The following is a 14206-nucleotide window of genomic DNA, read 5'->3' as shown; positions in this document are numbered from 1 at the left end:
GTAGTGATGGGGAGACTGAACAGAGCTTTAGTTATATTAGGAAGCCTAAAGCCACAATAGTCTAGTATGAAATTAGATTTAAATAGTGACAAAATTATTATGCTTAGTTTGAGGGCTTTTCTTGGCAGTTTCCTGAAAAGCACTGAGTTTCCTGTGCAGATTCCATTGCTATTGGCTTAGAAACTAGCATCTCTTACATGTAGGTCACAGTACCCTGCAAGATGATAGAGTTACAGTATATGTGTTTTGTATGGAACTAGTCATTGTATTCAGTGTGTGCCATACTAAGGAAGAAAGTGTTCTCTATTGAATTTCTCTAGGAATGAGACCAAAGGTGAATCAAGGAAAGAAATGGGGGTTTGGCCCTGGAAATGGGAATAGGCTATAGAAATAATACTAAGAAAATATCATGAGTGTTCTCGAGACCCAGGGTCAATCTTGAGATTGCACGCACGCATGTACACACACACACACAGACACACACACACACAGAGTTTGGGAAAGAAGCAAGAAAGACAAACTACAGGGGGAGTTGTTGGGTTTGAAGCAAAATACAAAGGACTTAATGGTTTTGGGATCTGCTCAGGACGGGAATAACCCTTTAATCAGTAGATGAAGGGTATCAACAGTGCATTCTTCTGGAACTTTTTTGTTGCTAGCAGTCTCCTGGTCTCCTGGCTTCACTGCACGTTCAGAAATAAAATGGATTTGTGAGCTAGGGTATCAGATGAAGTGGCATATCTGAGCTGCTCCTTTACAGAAAAAGCATGGTTTTACAGGTTGGTCAGTCAACATGCTCAGTAAGTTCAGAAGGAAGCCCACAAACCTCCCCTCCCCCAGTCTGAAAGTGAAGTATGACTCAAGTAAGGCAGCTCACACATCAGTTAAATTTCTTTCATTGACATAGCTTTTGCCTGGATTACACTTGAGTCTTAGGATCTGGATCATGGCATCCACAGATGCTAATGTGCCCATAAATGTTCCTGGCTCTTACCACACTCCCGATCCCACCTAATTTTTGTTGTTGCTGTTGTTTAAGATTCTGCTGATCTCAAAATGTAAACAGGGATAGTTTAGTACTTCTGTGTTGTCACCAAGAAAACTACACGGATGTAACCATGAATTCACCAGAAGTTCAACTTGAGTTAAAGGAAACGTTACCTTTCAAAATAAAAAAAAAGAAATAAAAATAAAAACTTAAAGGAAGCTAGCATGTCACAAATCATAGTTGCAGACCTGGACCCTAAGAATACCTCTAGAGTTATTCTTAGAAAATAGGTTTCATTTGTAAGAGTACTAATCTGCTGAGAAGTTAAATAAGGCATAATTAAGCTAGACAAAATAGGAACCATCCTAGAATCTAAAGAGCCTAGTGGCAAGTCACCTCACCAGCTTGCTTTCTGATAAAAAGGTGTTTTGTGAATGACCTCGTCCAGCATAGCCATTTTCCGTTGGTGTCCATAATGTGCTCTCAGAAAAGTATAGCTAGGAATGCTTAAAGGGCCTTTGTTATTCCCATAACTCCCTCAAGTTCCACTCCTTGCCTCTCAATTTTATTTATTTATTTAAAAATTTCATCACCGCCCATCTCACTCAAGAGCAACCTAATTACCTTAGGTATTGCTGCCAGCTTATCTCAAATGTATCTCCCAGCCCTTTAAATAATCTGATGCTCTCCCCCATTAGAAAGCCATAGATTCATATCATACAAGTCCTCTTTTGAAGGAACAAAGGGATAAAATTATGATGATAAATAATTATAAATGCAAGGAGGAGATATGGCTTGCGCTAAAAATAGAGTTTGAATGTGAAATATGGTTGACTTTCTTGGAATAAGCCTGTGCATAGATTTTTCCAGTTGACCATCTGCAAGACACACAATGAGAACTTTCCCTCTATATTTCAGAAAATACCACTTAATTTTAATAGTTTAATATGACAACATTTTCTTTCTAAATTCATAGCTTCATTATTTTCATCAGTAAATTCATAAAAGAATAAATCTTACATTAGCACTTGAACAGCATTAGCACTTGAATGGTTGTTGCTGTGCTGCCAGCTATTATCTGAAATTCCCTAAACACTGACACTGAGAAGTTAAGCCCTTTTCATAGAATTCCAAATTCCTGATTTATGGTTGTTGAGGTGGGACTTCCAGAAATACATACTAAATGTACTATGATGTGGTATGGAAGGCTATACATGTCTGGTTTTAGGACTTAGTCCAATCTAAACACCTAATTGAGTACTGTATAAGGACAGTGTTTCAACCAAACATAATTGAAACCGTTTTCAACATCACATAGAATAAATGGTATGTTTGGAATAAGGTACATGTGAGCTGCATGACACTCCTCCAGTTGAAGTGAAAATGGAAGTCCTGTTTTATATTGTTTCATACTTAACTCATTATTGAAAACGATTTTTAAAACAAAATGGTAAAGCAGGCCTTTTTCCTTATGTAAGAAAAGCACATTGTGGAGGCTGTATCAATACTCGAGTCTGTGAAACCAGACCCTGCAGGCCTGCAAGCCACTTTCAGCAAATTCTGCTGCAAACCATCTATCAAGCCACAGTCCTTTCTTACGGATTACTGGTCCACTCAATGGCACGTTCCTCTGGGCTTTTCCATCCATTTCAGGTGGGGACTGCGTGGATGGAGAATTACCTTGAGACTCTCACACTTGCAGAGATACTGGATTTTCTTTCGTGCACGGAGTGGAGAGCAGATTTCTTGATGCCGTAATACTGTGTAATGGATACTGTAATGTCCTCACAAGGCAATATGTCCAGCAGCTTCAGGTTCTTGCACAGGGACAATAGTTTCCACAAATTTGCTGTTTTCCTCAGCAGAGCTCTCCCCTATGCATTCTCAGCTTGTTCATTATTCCTAGAGAAGTTGCAGAACACTGGGAAATTGATCAGGTACACTGAGCCCTCCACTATGTGCTTTCTCATTTTCACCATGGAGGCAGTAACAGGCAGGAAGAGGCTGACCATATAGGGGAAGAATGCTGCAGATCACTGAGAAATTGAGTGTGATCAGTAGTCCTGCATATAGTGTAGTGCTCAGAACATCAGGCAAAAACCCACAGATATGTGAAATTGAATACTGTGAATAATGAGTTCAAGTCTATATTTATCAACTAGAGATTCATGAAACCTGTATGTATAAATCAGTTTTGATCGGACAAGTTTACAAATGGAACTGTTAATTGAAAAGTTTGCCTTTTTAAAAAAAATGAATGGGTCTGTCATCTGAAAAATATTAGAAGTATGCATTTTCTATCTATATCTACAGATGCAGATATTTTTAAAGAAGTTCATCTTGAACATTTTTGTGCAGTCCTGGAACAGCAAGGCCCTTTAGTCTAACCCAGTGAGGCAATTCTTATGATTTATTTTTAATGATGTAATGTTAGAAGTCTGGCACAGTGGCTGCAAGATTAGATAAAGCAAAATCTCAAAAAGCACTTTCTAATTAAACTGTCCCTTTGTGTGGATTATGCTGAAGACTTGGCTTGTGTTTGCTTTTTAGCATGGAGCAAAATGGGTTGTGGCAAACTACACGCTGCTCCAGCTGTATAAAAAGGCTGTTTCAGTAGTGCAGGAGCATGGCGTTAGAGACAGAAATAGCAATATAGTCAGGTTGAGTGTTAGTAGCATTTGCCTTGGGAAAGGTAATGGCTGAAGAATACCCTTTTTCTCCCCACACCGTCATCAAGACGTGTCCTGCTACGCTATGAAAATCTTGAGTTCTAGGAGACCCCACTGAAAAGAGCTGCTCTAATTTATGATTCTTTGGAGGAAGGATGGTAAAATTGCAGCTGTAGTATCTTCTGAAAAACATGGGCCTAAGGCCAGAGTCTTGTTTGATTGATTAATATCAGTCTCGATTGTTCAGAAGGAGTCAGAGCTAGATCTAATTACAGATTTTCTCTGTGGTTCTATCATATTTCTGTTAACTGTCTGAATGGAGCTCAGATTCTCACATGATTCCATCTTTTAAAATGTCTAGTTTTCTTATCATGTTAATTTATGTCCATTAGTAATGCAAAAACCCAAATTATAGTATTTAATTTTTGTTCTCTTCTACTTTGTTTCCGGATGTATCTTAAGAAATAGTATATTGTTATGTATACACACAAGTAGCTCTGAAGGCATAATCCTCTAACCAGTTGCAGTTACTGTATTCATTTCTCTGGAATATATAAAATCTTTATAGTTAGTGGAAATGCCAAATTCTCATATTCTTCTTAATATTTATTTCCAAAGCTTTTATATGTAAGTTGTACAGCAATGTAAAATATTTTTTTAAAAAATAAGTTACTCTGACCTGAGAGATAGCAGTTAAAGTTATAGAAGCACTGAATGTATGTTTTCCAGTATTTATATACCATCCAATAACAAATGTTCCTTAGATGGTTTAGAAGCTCAATAATTACAGTGTCCACTTGCTCGGGGCAAAAGAAAAAGACAGACTAGGGAAGTAGGAAATATCCTCGGAATCCAGAGAGCCTAGTGGAGAACTCTCATTTGTTTGTCTTTTGATCAATGAATGTTTAGTGACTGGCCATGGCAACTATGGTCACTATTTTGTGAAAGAGGCCAAAACCTACTCCCAAAATTCCAGTTATGCTTCCTGGTTTAGCCTGCAAAGCATTTAAATATTTATTTGAAGAAGATACACACTGCTGGAAAACTAAACGTTGACAGAAAGTGGTATAGCCATGATAGGGTGATATGATGGTACAACTTTAGCTGAATGCCAGGATCGAGCTTAACCACTAGAGAGCAGCAGGCAGCAGCAAAAAACCTGCCATTGATACTTGGATAGTTGAGGGCATCCCATGGTCCAGGACAGCATCCTTTCTGTTTACAGAGAGAGAAAGAAACAGAATGTTTATGATATATAAAAGATGCTCTGTTTTAAATAGATACTCTGTTTTTTAAAATAAATAGCTTAATTCCAAATAAGATATAAAGGTATTAAAGTTGGACTGAAGATATACCCATTAAATCTAGAGTCCAAAGTCAGACAGTTGCATCACAGTATGGATGTCTATTTCCCCAATTCCAGATCACCATATTGTGATGGCAGCTTGGAAGTCCTGATCTACTCTGAATCTGGCAGCGGCAGGGAACTTGGCCATTCCAGAACACCATCCTGGGATCCTACAAGATTTAAGATATAGGAGATCTTTCCTGGTTTTAAAAATTGTTTGAGGAGCAGAACAATCTGGAGTTTGTAGGATTATCTTCTTTTGTGATTGATGGTTTTGGCCAGTAGACCCTTCCCCAGTACAGGTGCTTGTTAATGATTGATAGGATTTGTTCCTCAAATGAAATAATTCATAATAATCTTCTCTTGTTTATTAATAGAAGTCTCTGTCTCTACTTTTATACAGTATGTTCACTTGAGTGTCTTCCTGCTGCCTAGGTTAATATTCCTCATCCTCTTACAATGTCTATTAAAAGATAATTAGAAGTACTAACCAGTCTAGATATATGATCAAATATTTTCCCTTTTTGAAAAGTAAATAGTTTTTACTTTTCAAAATAGTTCGAAATAATTTTTCAAGACCTTCCTATTCCATCCATCAGAATTCTAGGCGAGGTACCCGAACACAGTGCACAGCAATCCTCAGTACTGACTCTGATCATAAGGTTAGCAGAATAAGACTGGCGAAGGATATGTGAAAGGATGCAGTCTGTAGGTACTGTAGATAGCTATAATTTTTTAAATATTAGATGAGGGACATAATATAATAATGCAGTGAATGCAATAAATATTGGTTAGCCTTGTTATTTGAAAGTTTTATAATGAAATAGATGTCTGTGTGATGCAGCAGCTAGCATAGGTCTGGGTCAGTAAAAACTCCAACACATCTATCTTCAGTCAGATTTTAGAGTCATACTTCATGGGAGCATTAAAATGCTTTTGAGAAAATTGATAGAATTCCAAAAAGTATGAACAAAATGCCTCTTGTGCAATGTAGCTTTTCTTGTCCCTTCTATTTGGATCTTTATATCAAGACTTCAGTGCAATGTAAGAAGTTCACCAAAAATTTGAGGGGAAGGGAATGGTACCTTACTGGACCAGTAGTCCCTTCCCATTTCTGTAGAGCACTGCTGGGTCCAAACCAATATAATTCTAAAACATTTGGTTGAACATTTGGTTGCTGGTTTTTTTCAGTAATACTTGGAATCCAATATTTTAATCTAATATTCTAATATACAGTATAGAATTCTAATTAATATTCTAATATATAGAATCCAATATTCTAATTTTTCTTTTAGCAATTTAGATAGAAAGCTCATGTAAAAACTGGTGACATTTTGCATAGTAGACAGTACATCTGTTATCGTTCTCATACAAATGGTTGGTTTTGGGGCAAAACCAGAAAAAAACCCTCCAGTGTACAAATGTAGTGTTGCTGTAACCTGACTTGATAGCATTGATGTAGGTCTTTCAATTCTTCAACTATATATCTAAAGTAATCTTAGATTACAGTAGGAGTATGTGTATAGTAGCAGTATGCTGAAAAAAAATTATTTTCTTTTTTAAAAAACGAATAAATTCAGTTTTTCTTTCCTTTTTCTCAGTATCTGCTCTCACAACCAAAGTTCTGGGCAATCCAAACTTCTGCTTTGCTTCTACGAACAAAACTTGAGAAAGGAAGTATTCGTCGAGTGGAACGGGCAATGAAACAGACTCAGGTGACATTTTTCTTGGTTTCTCTTCTCCTCCTCCAAACCGCTAATACTGAGCATGCTAATCAGCAATGATGGAAGTTTCAGTCCAATATAGTTGGAGGACTCGCTCAGATATAGTGAGTACATTGAAGTGCAGTGTAGAAGAGTAGAAACGAACAAGGCTTGGATCCCCACTGGTGCATTTCCAGTGCTTCAGTGAAGTAAAATTAACCACTGAGAAGTCCGTCAGTGACAATACTTGAGCCACCATCTGATTCCCGTTGTTGAATGAAAAGCTCTAATGGGTAATTTTAAGAAGATGCCAGCAGCTTAACATTTGCAACCTATGCTAGCCAGTTTTTCTTTTGAATCAGCTGCAACTAGCTCTTTCTTGTGGTTTCTTCAAAGGAGAAGTAATGTTTGTGATGAAGCTGACTTATGTCATAATTTATCTTCAATGTATCATTCAAATGAGTCATTTGAACTGTGTATTTGACTGAAGGTAACTTCTATATTTTTTGTTTTTATGAAGAGACTGGAACAAAAATCCTGACCAAACATCCTCAGTTGCTTTAACTCTTCTTCATAGGACTTGGTCTATAGGCTCCTCACCATCTTGGTAGCCTTCTTCATTCCAGTTAGTCCATTTCTTTTTGGACTGTAGTGTTCAGAACTGGACCCAGTATTCCAAGTGGGGCCTGACTAAGGCAGAGAGAGTGAGATGATTACTCCCCATGGACTCTGTGCTTTTGTTCATACATCTCAAAACAGCATTTGTCTTTTTAGCAGCTGCATCACAAGGTTGTCTCATGTTCAACTTGTGATCTACTGGAACAGTGTTTCTCACATTGACAACTTTAAGATGTGTGGACTTCAACTCCCAGACTTCTAAGCTGCCAAGGTTGAGAAACACTGTACTAGAATACCCAAATCCTCTTCATATATATTAGTGCAAGCCCCATCTCTAAATCTCTCCACTATCTCGCTTCTCCCTTTATCTCCAGTACTTTGAGTCCCAGTACTTGGCTGTATATTTGCTTCTGGACTTTTACTACCACCCCTCTTTTTACTCTAGTTCAATAAAGTTTTATTGCCACTTTTCCCTACAACAATCTGAAACAGTTCGAGTATCTTGTCAATTCTGTAGGCTCATATTCAGCATAGTACCGTGTGGGCCTTTTTGCTTAAGATTGGCTCCTTTGCTTGTCAGAGCTGATCCAGGACCTGATACTCAGTGTAAGCTTCACGCTCTTTTTGTTTCTATTTCAACTGGTTCCCAACCCTGACTGGTTCTTGACCATGGATTTCATTTGCCTCTATTAGCTGCTGAGTCATTCTTCCCTGTCTTGCTCTACCAGTCTTACACTTTACGTTAATTCACCTACTAACGTGACTGGCCATAAGTTAGTGCTATTGTTATTATAAGTTGTTGTCATACTAGCCTTCCTCTTTAATGTGGATATACATCCTAATTAGCAACTGTGCTTTATCTGGTAACTTCCCTAAACAGTGGATGGGGCAGATAAGAATCTTGCAGTGGATGGGACAGATAAGGATCAGGAAGTTTATGTAATAAACTTGCATGCTCTTTCTAGTAAAGAAGTTTCCTTGAAATATTACTTTTCATAATTTGAATATGTACTTTATTTTAAGAAGTTTTCATTATCTTTTCTATTTTATCCACTTACTATTAGCTGATAATTAAATCCCACCCATTAACAAAATAGCATTGTGTTCTTGCATCCTTTTTATTATCATATTCTTGTTCTGTTTCAGTAGGGGAGAGCCAGATAATGTCAATATTTTGGCCTCCAGTAAATTTTTGAAAGCACAATTTTGTCTTTTTCCTGACAGTCTTGATTAGAAGACCTCTGGGGTTAACAGCTTAGGCTAAATGTTTCTTTCAGACCTCAGGAATCTGTTGCTTTTAAAATGTGAGCAGTGTTGACATCAGCAGACATGATACCAAATAAAGTATCAAAAGCAGCGTAGTCTGTGATTAATACTGAGGAACGAAGGGTATCTTGAACTGGAAAGTTAATCAACATTCTCTTTGCTCCTTTAAGATTTTCCATAAATGTCTTGATAACTTTCTACTGCTATTCACTTGCATATACAGTAGTTTGACCCCCGTTCATATACTGTAGACTGTGCTTTTTCATCCTGTGCACATGGAAGAGGATTCCAATATACTTTTTCTTTTCACCACTATAGTGTTTTTAAACAAAGCATGCTTCTTGACCAAGTGGTTGACTTCTAAGAGACCTCCTGTGCTTCATTATTCAACATGCCCTAGGCCTACTGTTCCACAAGGCCTTCTGGCAAAAGCTTCTGGCTTATTCAGAGAAAGGAAAAAAACCAAAGCTGATCACAGTTCTTATATAGCTTTTACTAGGAGAAATCAGTTGAAGAAATAGGAAGGAAAGATCACTTCTGAATGTGGTTCTCAATAAGAAGTCTAGTAGAAGCTTTCAAAACAACAGGTGGAGTTGAGGATGGAAAGGCAATATTCCCTTAAGCCCTACAATATTCTTCATTTATGGAGCCTCTCCATGCGTACAAATGTTTAGTGATCACAGAGATTAAATTTACTATAGCTTTGCTCAGAATAGAATTGATTTATTATGTTGATAGGCATGGGAAAAATTGTGTATCTTCTTCTGTGCCCTTTATGCATATAATTGAAGGACTTCATTCTCCAGCCAGTCATTCTGGTACTTTTTTTTGTCATTGCCAGTTCACTGTTTAATATTCTCTATTGCTAATCTGTGTACCCTAGATAGTATTTTCATTGCATTCAAATTAAAAGTCTTTAGCCAATACTGTATGGAATATGAAGCTCCATTTTCCAGGCATACATTCAGCCATACTTTGAATTCATTGGGATTTGTTAGGAACTTGCAGTCTAGCCATCTGCAAGGTAGTGTTATTCTCAGATTGCTGATACATTTATCTGTGCAAGGGTTGTTGTTCCCAGAACACCCTTGGAAGTATTTCATCTGTATTTGCAGAAGCCGTTCTGGTCCATTACCCTTACATACATCAGGCTGGCCTTTAATCTCTTTTTGCTTGCATGTATTGTAATTTATTATTTCAGGCAAAGCAGAATACAGTTGCCACTTACTTTTGGAAAAACAGGTTTTCTTTTGTAATAGTTCATCTTCTGCTGCAGAGTTAGTTTCAGAAAGCTGTTTCTAGTTATCAAGAGCAAATTTTTATTCAAGGAGTTGTATAATTAAGCTGTCTGTATCCAAGGAAATTTATTGAGTGCTTAAATTGTGGGACAATATTCAAACTTGCTGCCAAGTATAAACCCATCTAAAACTGTTAGAGAGCTGGTAATTGGATACACCATTTTAATGACAGTTTCTTGCTTTACAATCTAAAAGCAGAACTGTCTACTTTATACGTGTCTTTGCATAACAGTTGCATATGAAGGGGAACACTGGGAGTGAGAGAGATGATAAATCTTGGGCAAAAGGCAGACTTCATGTTTGTTTAATTTCAATATAGTAAGATGTTGAAATATATCTGGACGAAGAATGTCCCAAAAGCAAGACCTGAACATTATAAATGAATAACTGTGAGAGGTGGTTCTCAATAAAAAGTCTAGTAGAAGTTTCCAAAATAACAGGTGTAGACTTCCCTGCCTTTACAAAAGGAACATGCCTCCCCTACTTTATTGTAAAAGAGCTTGAGAAAAACCAGCTGCCTTAATATGCCTATATATAGTTTTCTTGTTGGAAAGTACAGTACTTGGTGGAATTCTTCTATTGTTACCTAAAATTTCTTCCTAATAAATCTTAATAATTAAAGCTCTGAGAGACTTGTCCTTTGGGACTAACCATTTCCAGTCCAGGTTCCTACAAGATATGATTAAGAATAACTGTTAAGCTGATAAGAATCTTTGAGAATTTATATGGTCCCATTGGACTTTTTAAGAAAGTTTTCTTGAGAGATGGAATACCTCAGTTTAGACTATTGTTGTCTGGATGTTTATCCAACACAATTCATTTCCTGCACCAAATTATTTCGTTTTCAAAATGCTTTTCCAGATTCAGCTGTTGGTGTATTCCAAAATATATAAATCTAGTAAAGCCAAAGTTTAAGCCAGGCTCTAAAATAGCTTTCCTAAACTTGAGCGACAGTCAGATGCTCCCAGAATTTGTACCAATTGCCACGCTCTCCAAGGTATCCTAGGAGTTGAAGTCCTCACATCTGGAAAGCATCCATGTTGTTTTTGTTCACTCGTTCAGTAGCTTCTGACTCTTTATGACCTGATGGACATTATTTATCCAGACTGTCTCTTAGGAACTCTTCTTTGAGTTCTTATAAGCTTATGCTTGCATCATCAGGGATTGTATCTAGCCACCTCTTTTCTGTCAGCCTCTTTTTCAGTTATCTTCAATTTTTCTAAGCATCAAGATCTTCTTCAGTGACTGTTGCCTTCGTATTCTGTGTTGAAAATATTTAAGCTTTAGCTTCATCATTAGTGCTTCCAATGAACAGTCTGGTCTTCCTCTAGTATTGACTTATTTGTTCTTCCTGAGGTCTAAGGTATTTTCAATAATTTTCTCCAGCCTCAGTTTTTTTCATATAGACTTTCTATTGATCTAGCTTTCACAACTACCATATATGTTACCAATGGAAAAATGTGGTCTTGACAGTGCATATCTTTGTTTTCAGTGTGATGTCTCTGTATTTTAATATTTGTCTAGATCTGTCATAGTCTTTCTCCCCAAGGAGCAGATGTCTCTCTGTTTCACAGCTATAGTCACCATCCCTGTGAATTTCTGAGCCTAGAATGATAACCTCTGTTCCCATTTCAACTTCTTCTCCTCTTTGCATTGGGTTGACATTATCTGTTGACATAATCTTAGGGTTTGTTTTTAGTATTGAGTAGCAGATTGGCTGTAACTTTCCCTTCTTTCACCTTCAGCAAGAGATTCCTCACTTCTAGCCATCAAAGTGTTTGAAGGTGTTGATGTTTCTCACAGCAATTTTATTTTCTATTTACTTTTCTTCTAGTTCAGAATTTCTCATGATATATTCTGCACATAAGTTAAATAAGTGACATTATGCAATCTTGGTGGAGTTCTTTTCCAGTTGTTGAACAGTTTAGTTCTTCCATCTTCTGTTCTAACTGATGCTTCCTGGCCATCATGCAAATTCTTCAGTAGGTAGATGAATTTATCTGCTATAGCCATATTTTTAAGTGCTATCTGCAGTCTGTTGTGGTCTACACAATCAGAAGCTTTAGCATAAATAATAAAGCAAAAATATTTGTTATTTTCTTTTCTTTGGAACTCTTTTGCATTTTCCATCATACACTGAATATTAGCAATGTTATCTTGTGTGTAGGGGATGCGGTGGCGCTGCGGGTTAAACCGCTGAGCTGCCGATCGGAAGGTCGGCGGTTCGAAACTGCGCGGCGGGGTGAGCTCCCGTTGCTCGTCCCAGCTCCTGCACACCAAGCAGTTCGAAAACATGCAAATGTGAGTAGATTAATTGGTACCGCTTCGGCGGGAAGGTAACGGCGTTCCGTGAGTCATGCCGGCCACATGACCACGGACGGGTCCTTAGGGACAACGCCGGCTCCAAGGCTTAGAAACGGAGATGAGCACCGCCCCCTAGAGTCGGACACGACTGGACTTTACGTCAAGGGAAACCTTTACCTTTACCTTTATCTTGTGTGTGCTTGTCTCTTCTAAATCCGGCTTCTATGACTGGCAGTTCTTGTTCCATGTTTTATTGAAATCTGAATTACACAATGTAGAGCATTGTCTTATTAGCATGTGAGATAAGTGCAAGTATTTGGTAGTTTGCATTCTTTAGTACTGCCCATTTTTGGTATTGGAATAATAATTGACTTTTTCCAGTCCTTTGACTACTTCTGTGTTTTTATAGCTGCTTACACACTGCATGCATCATTTTAACTGTATCATTTAGTAGGAGTTAAAAAGTTCTGCTGGTATTTCCTCAACTCCTGCAGCTTACTTGTTAGCAATATTTTCTAGGGGCCATTTAACTTCAATTTCCAGAATATCTGGCCCTAGTTCAGTGGTCAAACCTTTGTATGTATCACCAATTTGGGGATCTTTTTTCTACAGTTCTTCCATATATTTGTGTCATCTCTTCTTTATATCGTTCTCCAATTGGTCTTTGCCTTGTTTATCTTTTATTTTTTACCCATATTTGCACAAAGGCTTCCTCCGGTTTCTGTCATTTTCTTAAATATGCCCTTCCCATTCAATTGTTATCCTCAGTTTCTTTGAATTATTTACATAGCTGTAACTCTTTGTTTCTTCTTTGGAATACAGCATTTAGTTGGGCAAAATTTTCTCTGTTTAAATCCCCAGGTTGGGGAACATTGTTGAAAACTAGTTCAGGAAACTTAAGAGAATTTTAGGTTTGTTGTATCTCAAACAATAGTAGCATATGGGGCAGGAGAATCATTTAAATTTAAAATTCTATCAGGTTTCTTTGAGGAGATTAACTGTGGTTTCCACAATTTTATTAGAGATAAGGAGTCTCCAGCTGTTTCTGCTTGTTATTCTCCAGTTTTCCTTCATACAGCCATAGGACATTGCCTTAGGCAGAGTCAGAAAACTGACCCACCTTATTCAATAGTGTGTGTGCACTATTGCACACACACACACACATACTGCAGCTTTCCCTGGTTTCAGTTGGGATATGAGGCAGATTGAACCTGAAATATTTTTGTATGCAAGTACCTGTTCTGCCACTAAGTATCTCTCCTGGATTCCCAGGAAAATCTTCGTGAGGGTTTGCAAATAAAAGAAGGGAGTAGGAAAGCTTTGTTGCAGAGAGACTCTTCTATTGATAAAACTTTGGATACAGTCCAAGGTGTGTGTATAGATATTTAAGGTGCACTAAAAACACTGTCATCTCCATGTGGAATTCTAGTGTAAGTAAAGGTAAAGGTTTCCCTTGACGTAAAGTCCAGTCGAATCCGACTCTAGGGGGCGGTGCTCATCTCCGTTTCTAAGCCTTGGAGCCGGCGTTGTCATAGACACTTCCGGGTCATGTGGCCAGCATGACTCACGGAACGCCGTTACCTTCCCGCCGAAGCGGTACCTATTGATCTCACATTTGCATGTTTTCGAACTGCTAGGTGAGCAGGAGCTGGAACTAGCAACGGGAGCTCACCCCGCCGCACGGTTTCGAACCGCCGACCTTCCGATCGACAGCTCAGCGGTTTAACCCGCAGCGCCACCGCGTCCCATCCGGAATTCTAGTGTACTTAGATGTAATTTCCATTGATGCTGGATTTATTAATGCAGTCTTCTACTTCTACTTAATGTCCACCAGATATATTGAACTACAATTCCCATAACTTCCAGCAAATACATCTGGTGGTGTCAGGTTGAGAACGGCTGTAATAGTCAATGTATTACATAATAACACAAACATAGAAGGATAATTTTCAGATAATAAACTTAACAAGATGAGAAATGCTTTCACTAAAACAATTTATCAGGGAGGACTC

At 37.9% G+C, this 14206-nt stretch overlaps 1 protein-coding gene across 1 annotated transcript in view; it reads left to right on the top strand.

Annotated features, from left to right (window-relative positions):
- Positions 1-14206, top strand: part of TTC27 (tetratricopeptide repeat domain 27) — an 88048-nt gene that overhangs the window by 27324 nt on the left and 46518 nt on the right. The window contains exon 10 of the mRNA XM_063305502.1: positions 6607-6720. Coding sequence (XP_063161572.1) covers positions 6607-6720 — 114 coding nt within the window. The remainder of the gene's footprint in view (positions 1-6606; positions 6721-14206) is intronic.

Source organism: Candoia aspera, chromosome 1 (genome assembly GCF_035149785.1).
Source record: "Candoia aspera isolate rCanAsp1 chromosome 1, rCanAsp1.hap2, whole genome shotgun sequence".
In the NCBI taxonomy this organism is placed as follows: domain Eukaryota; kingdom Metazoa; phylum Chordata; class Lepidosauria; order Squamata; family Boidae; genus Candoia; species Candoia aspera.
The sequence above is the reverse complement of the archived record's forward strand: the minus strand, read 5'-3'. Positions and strand labels throughout refer to the sequence as shown.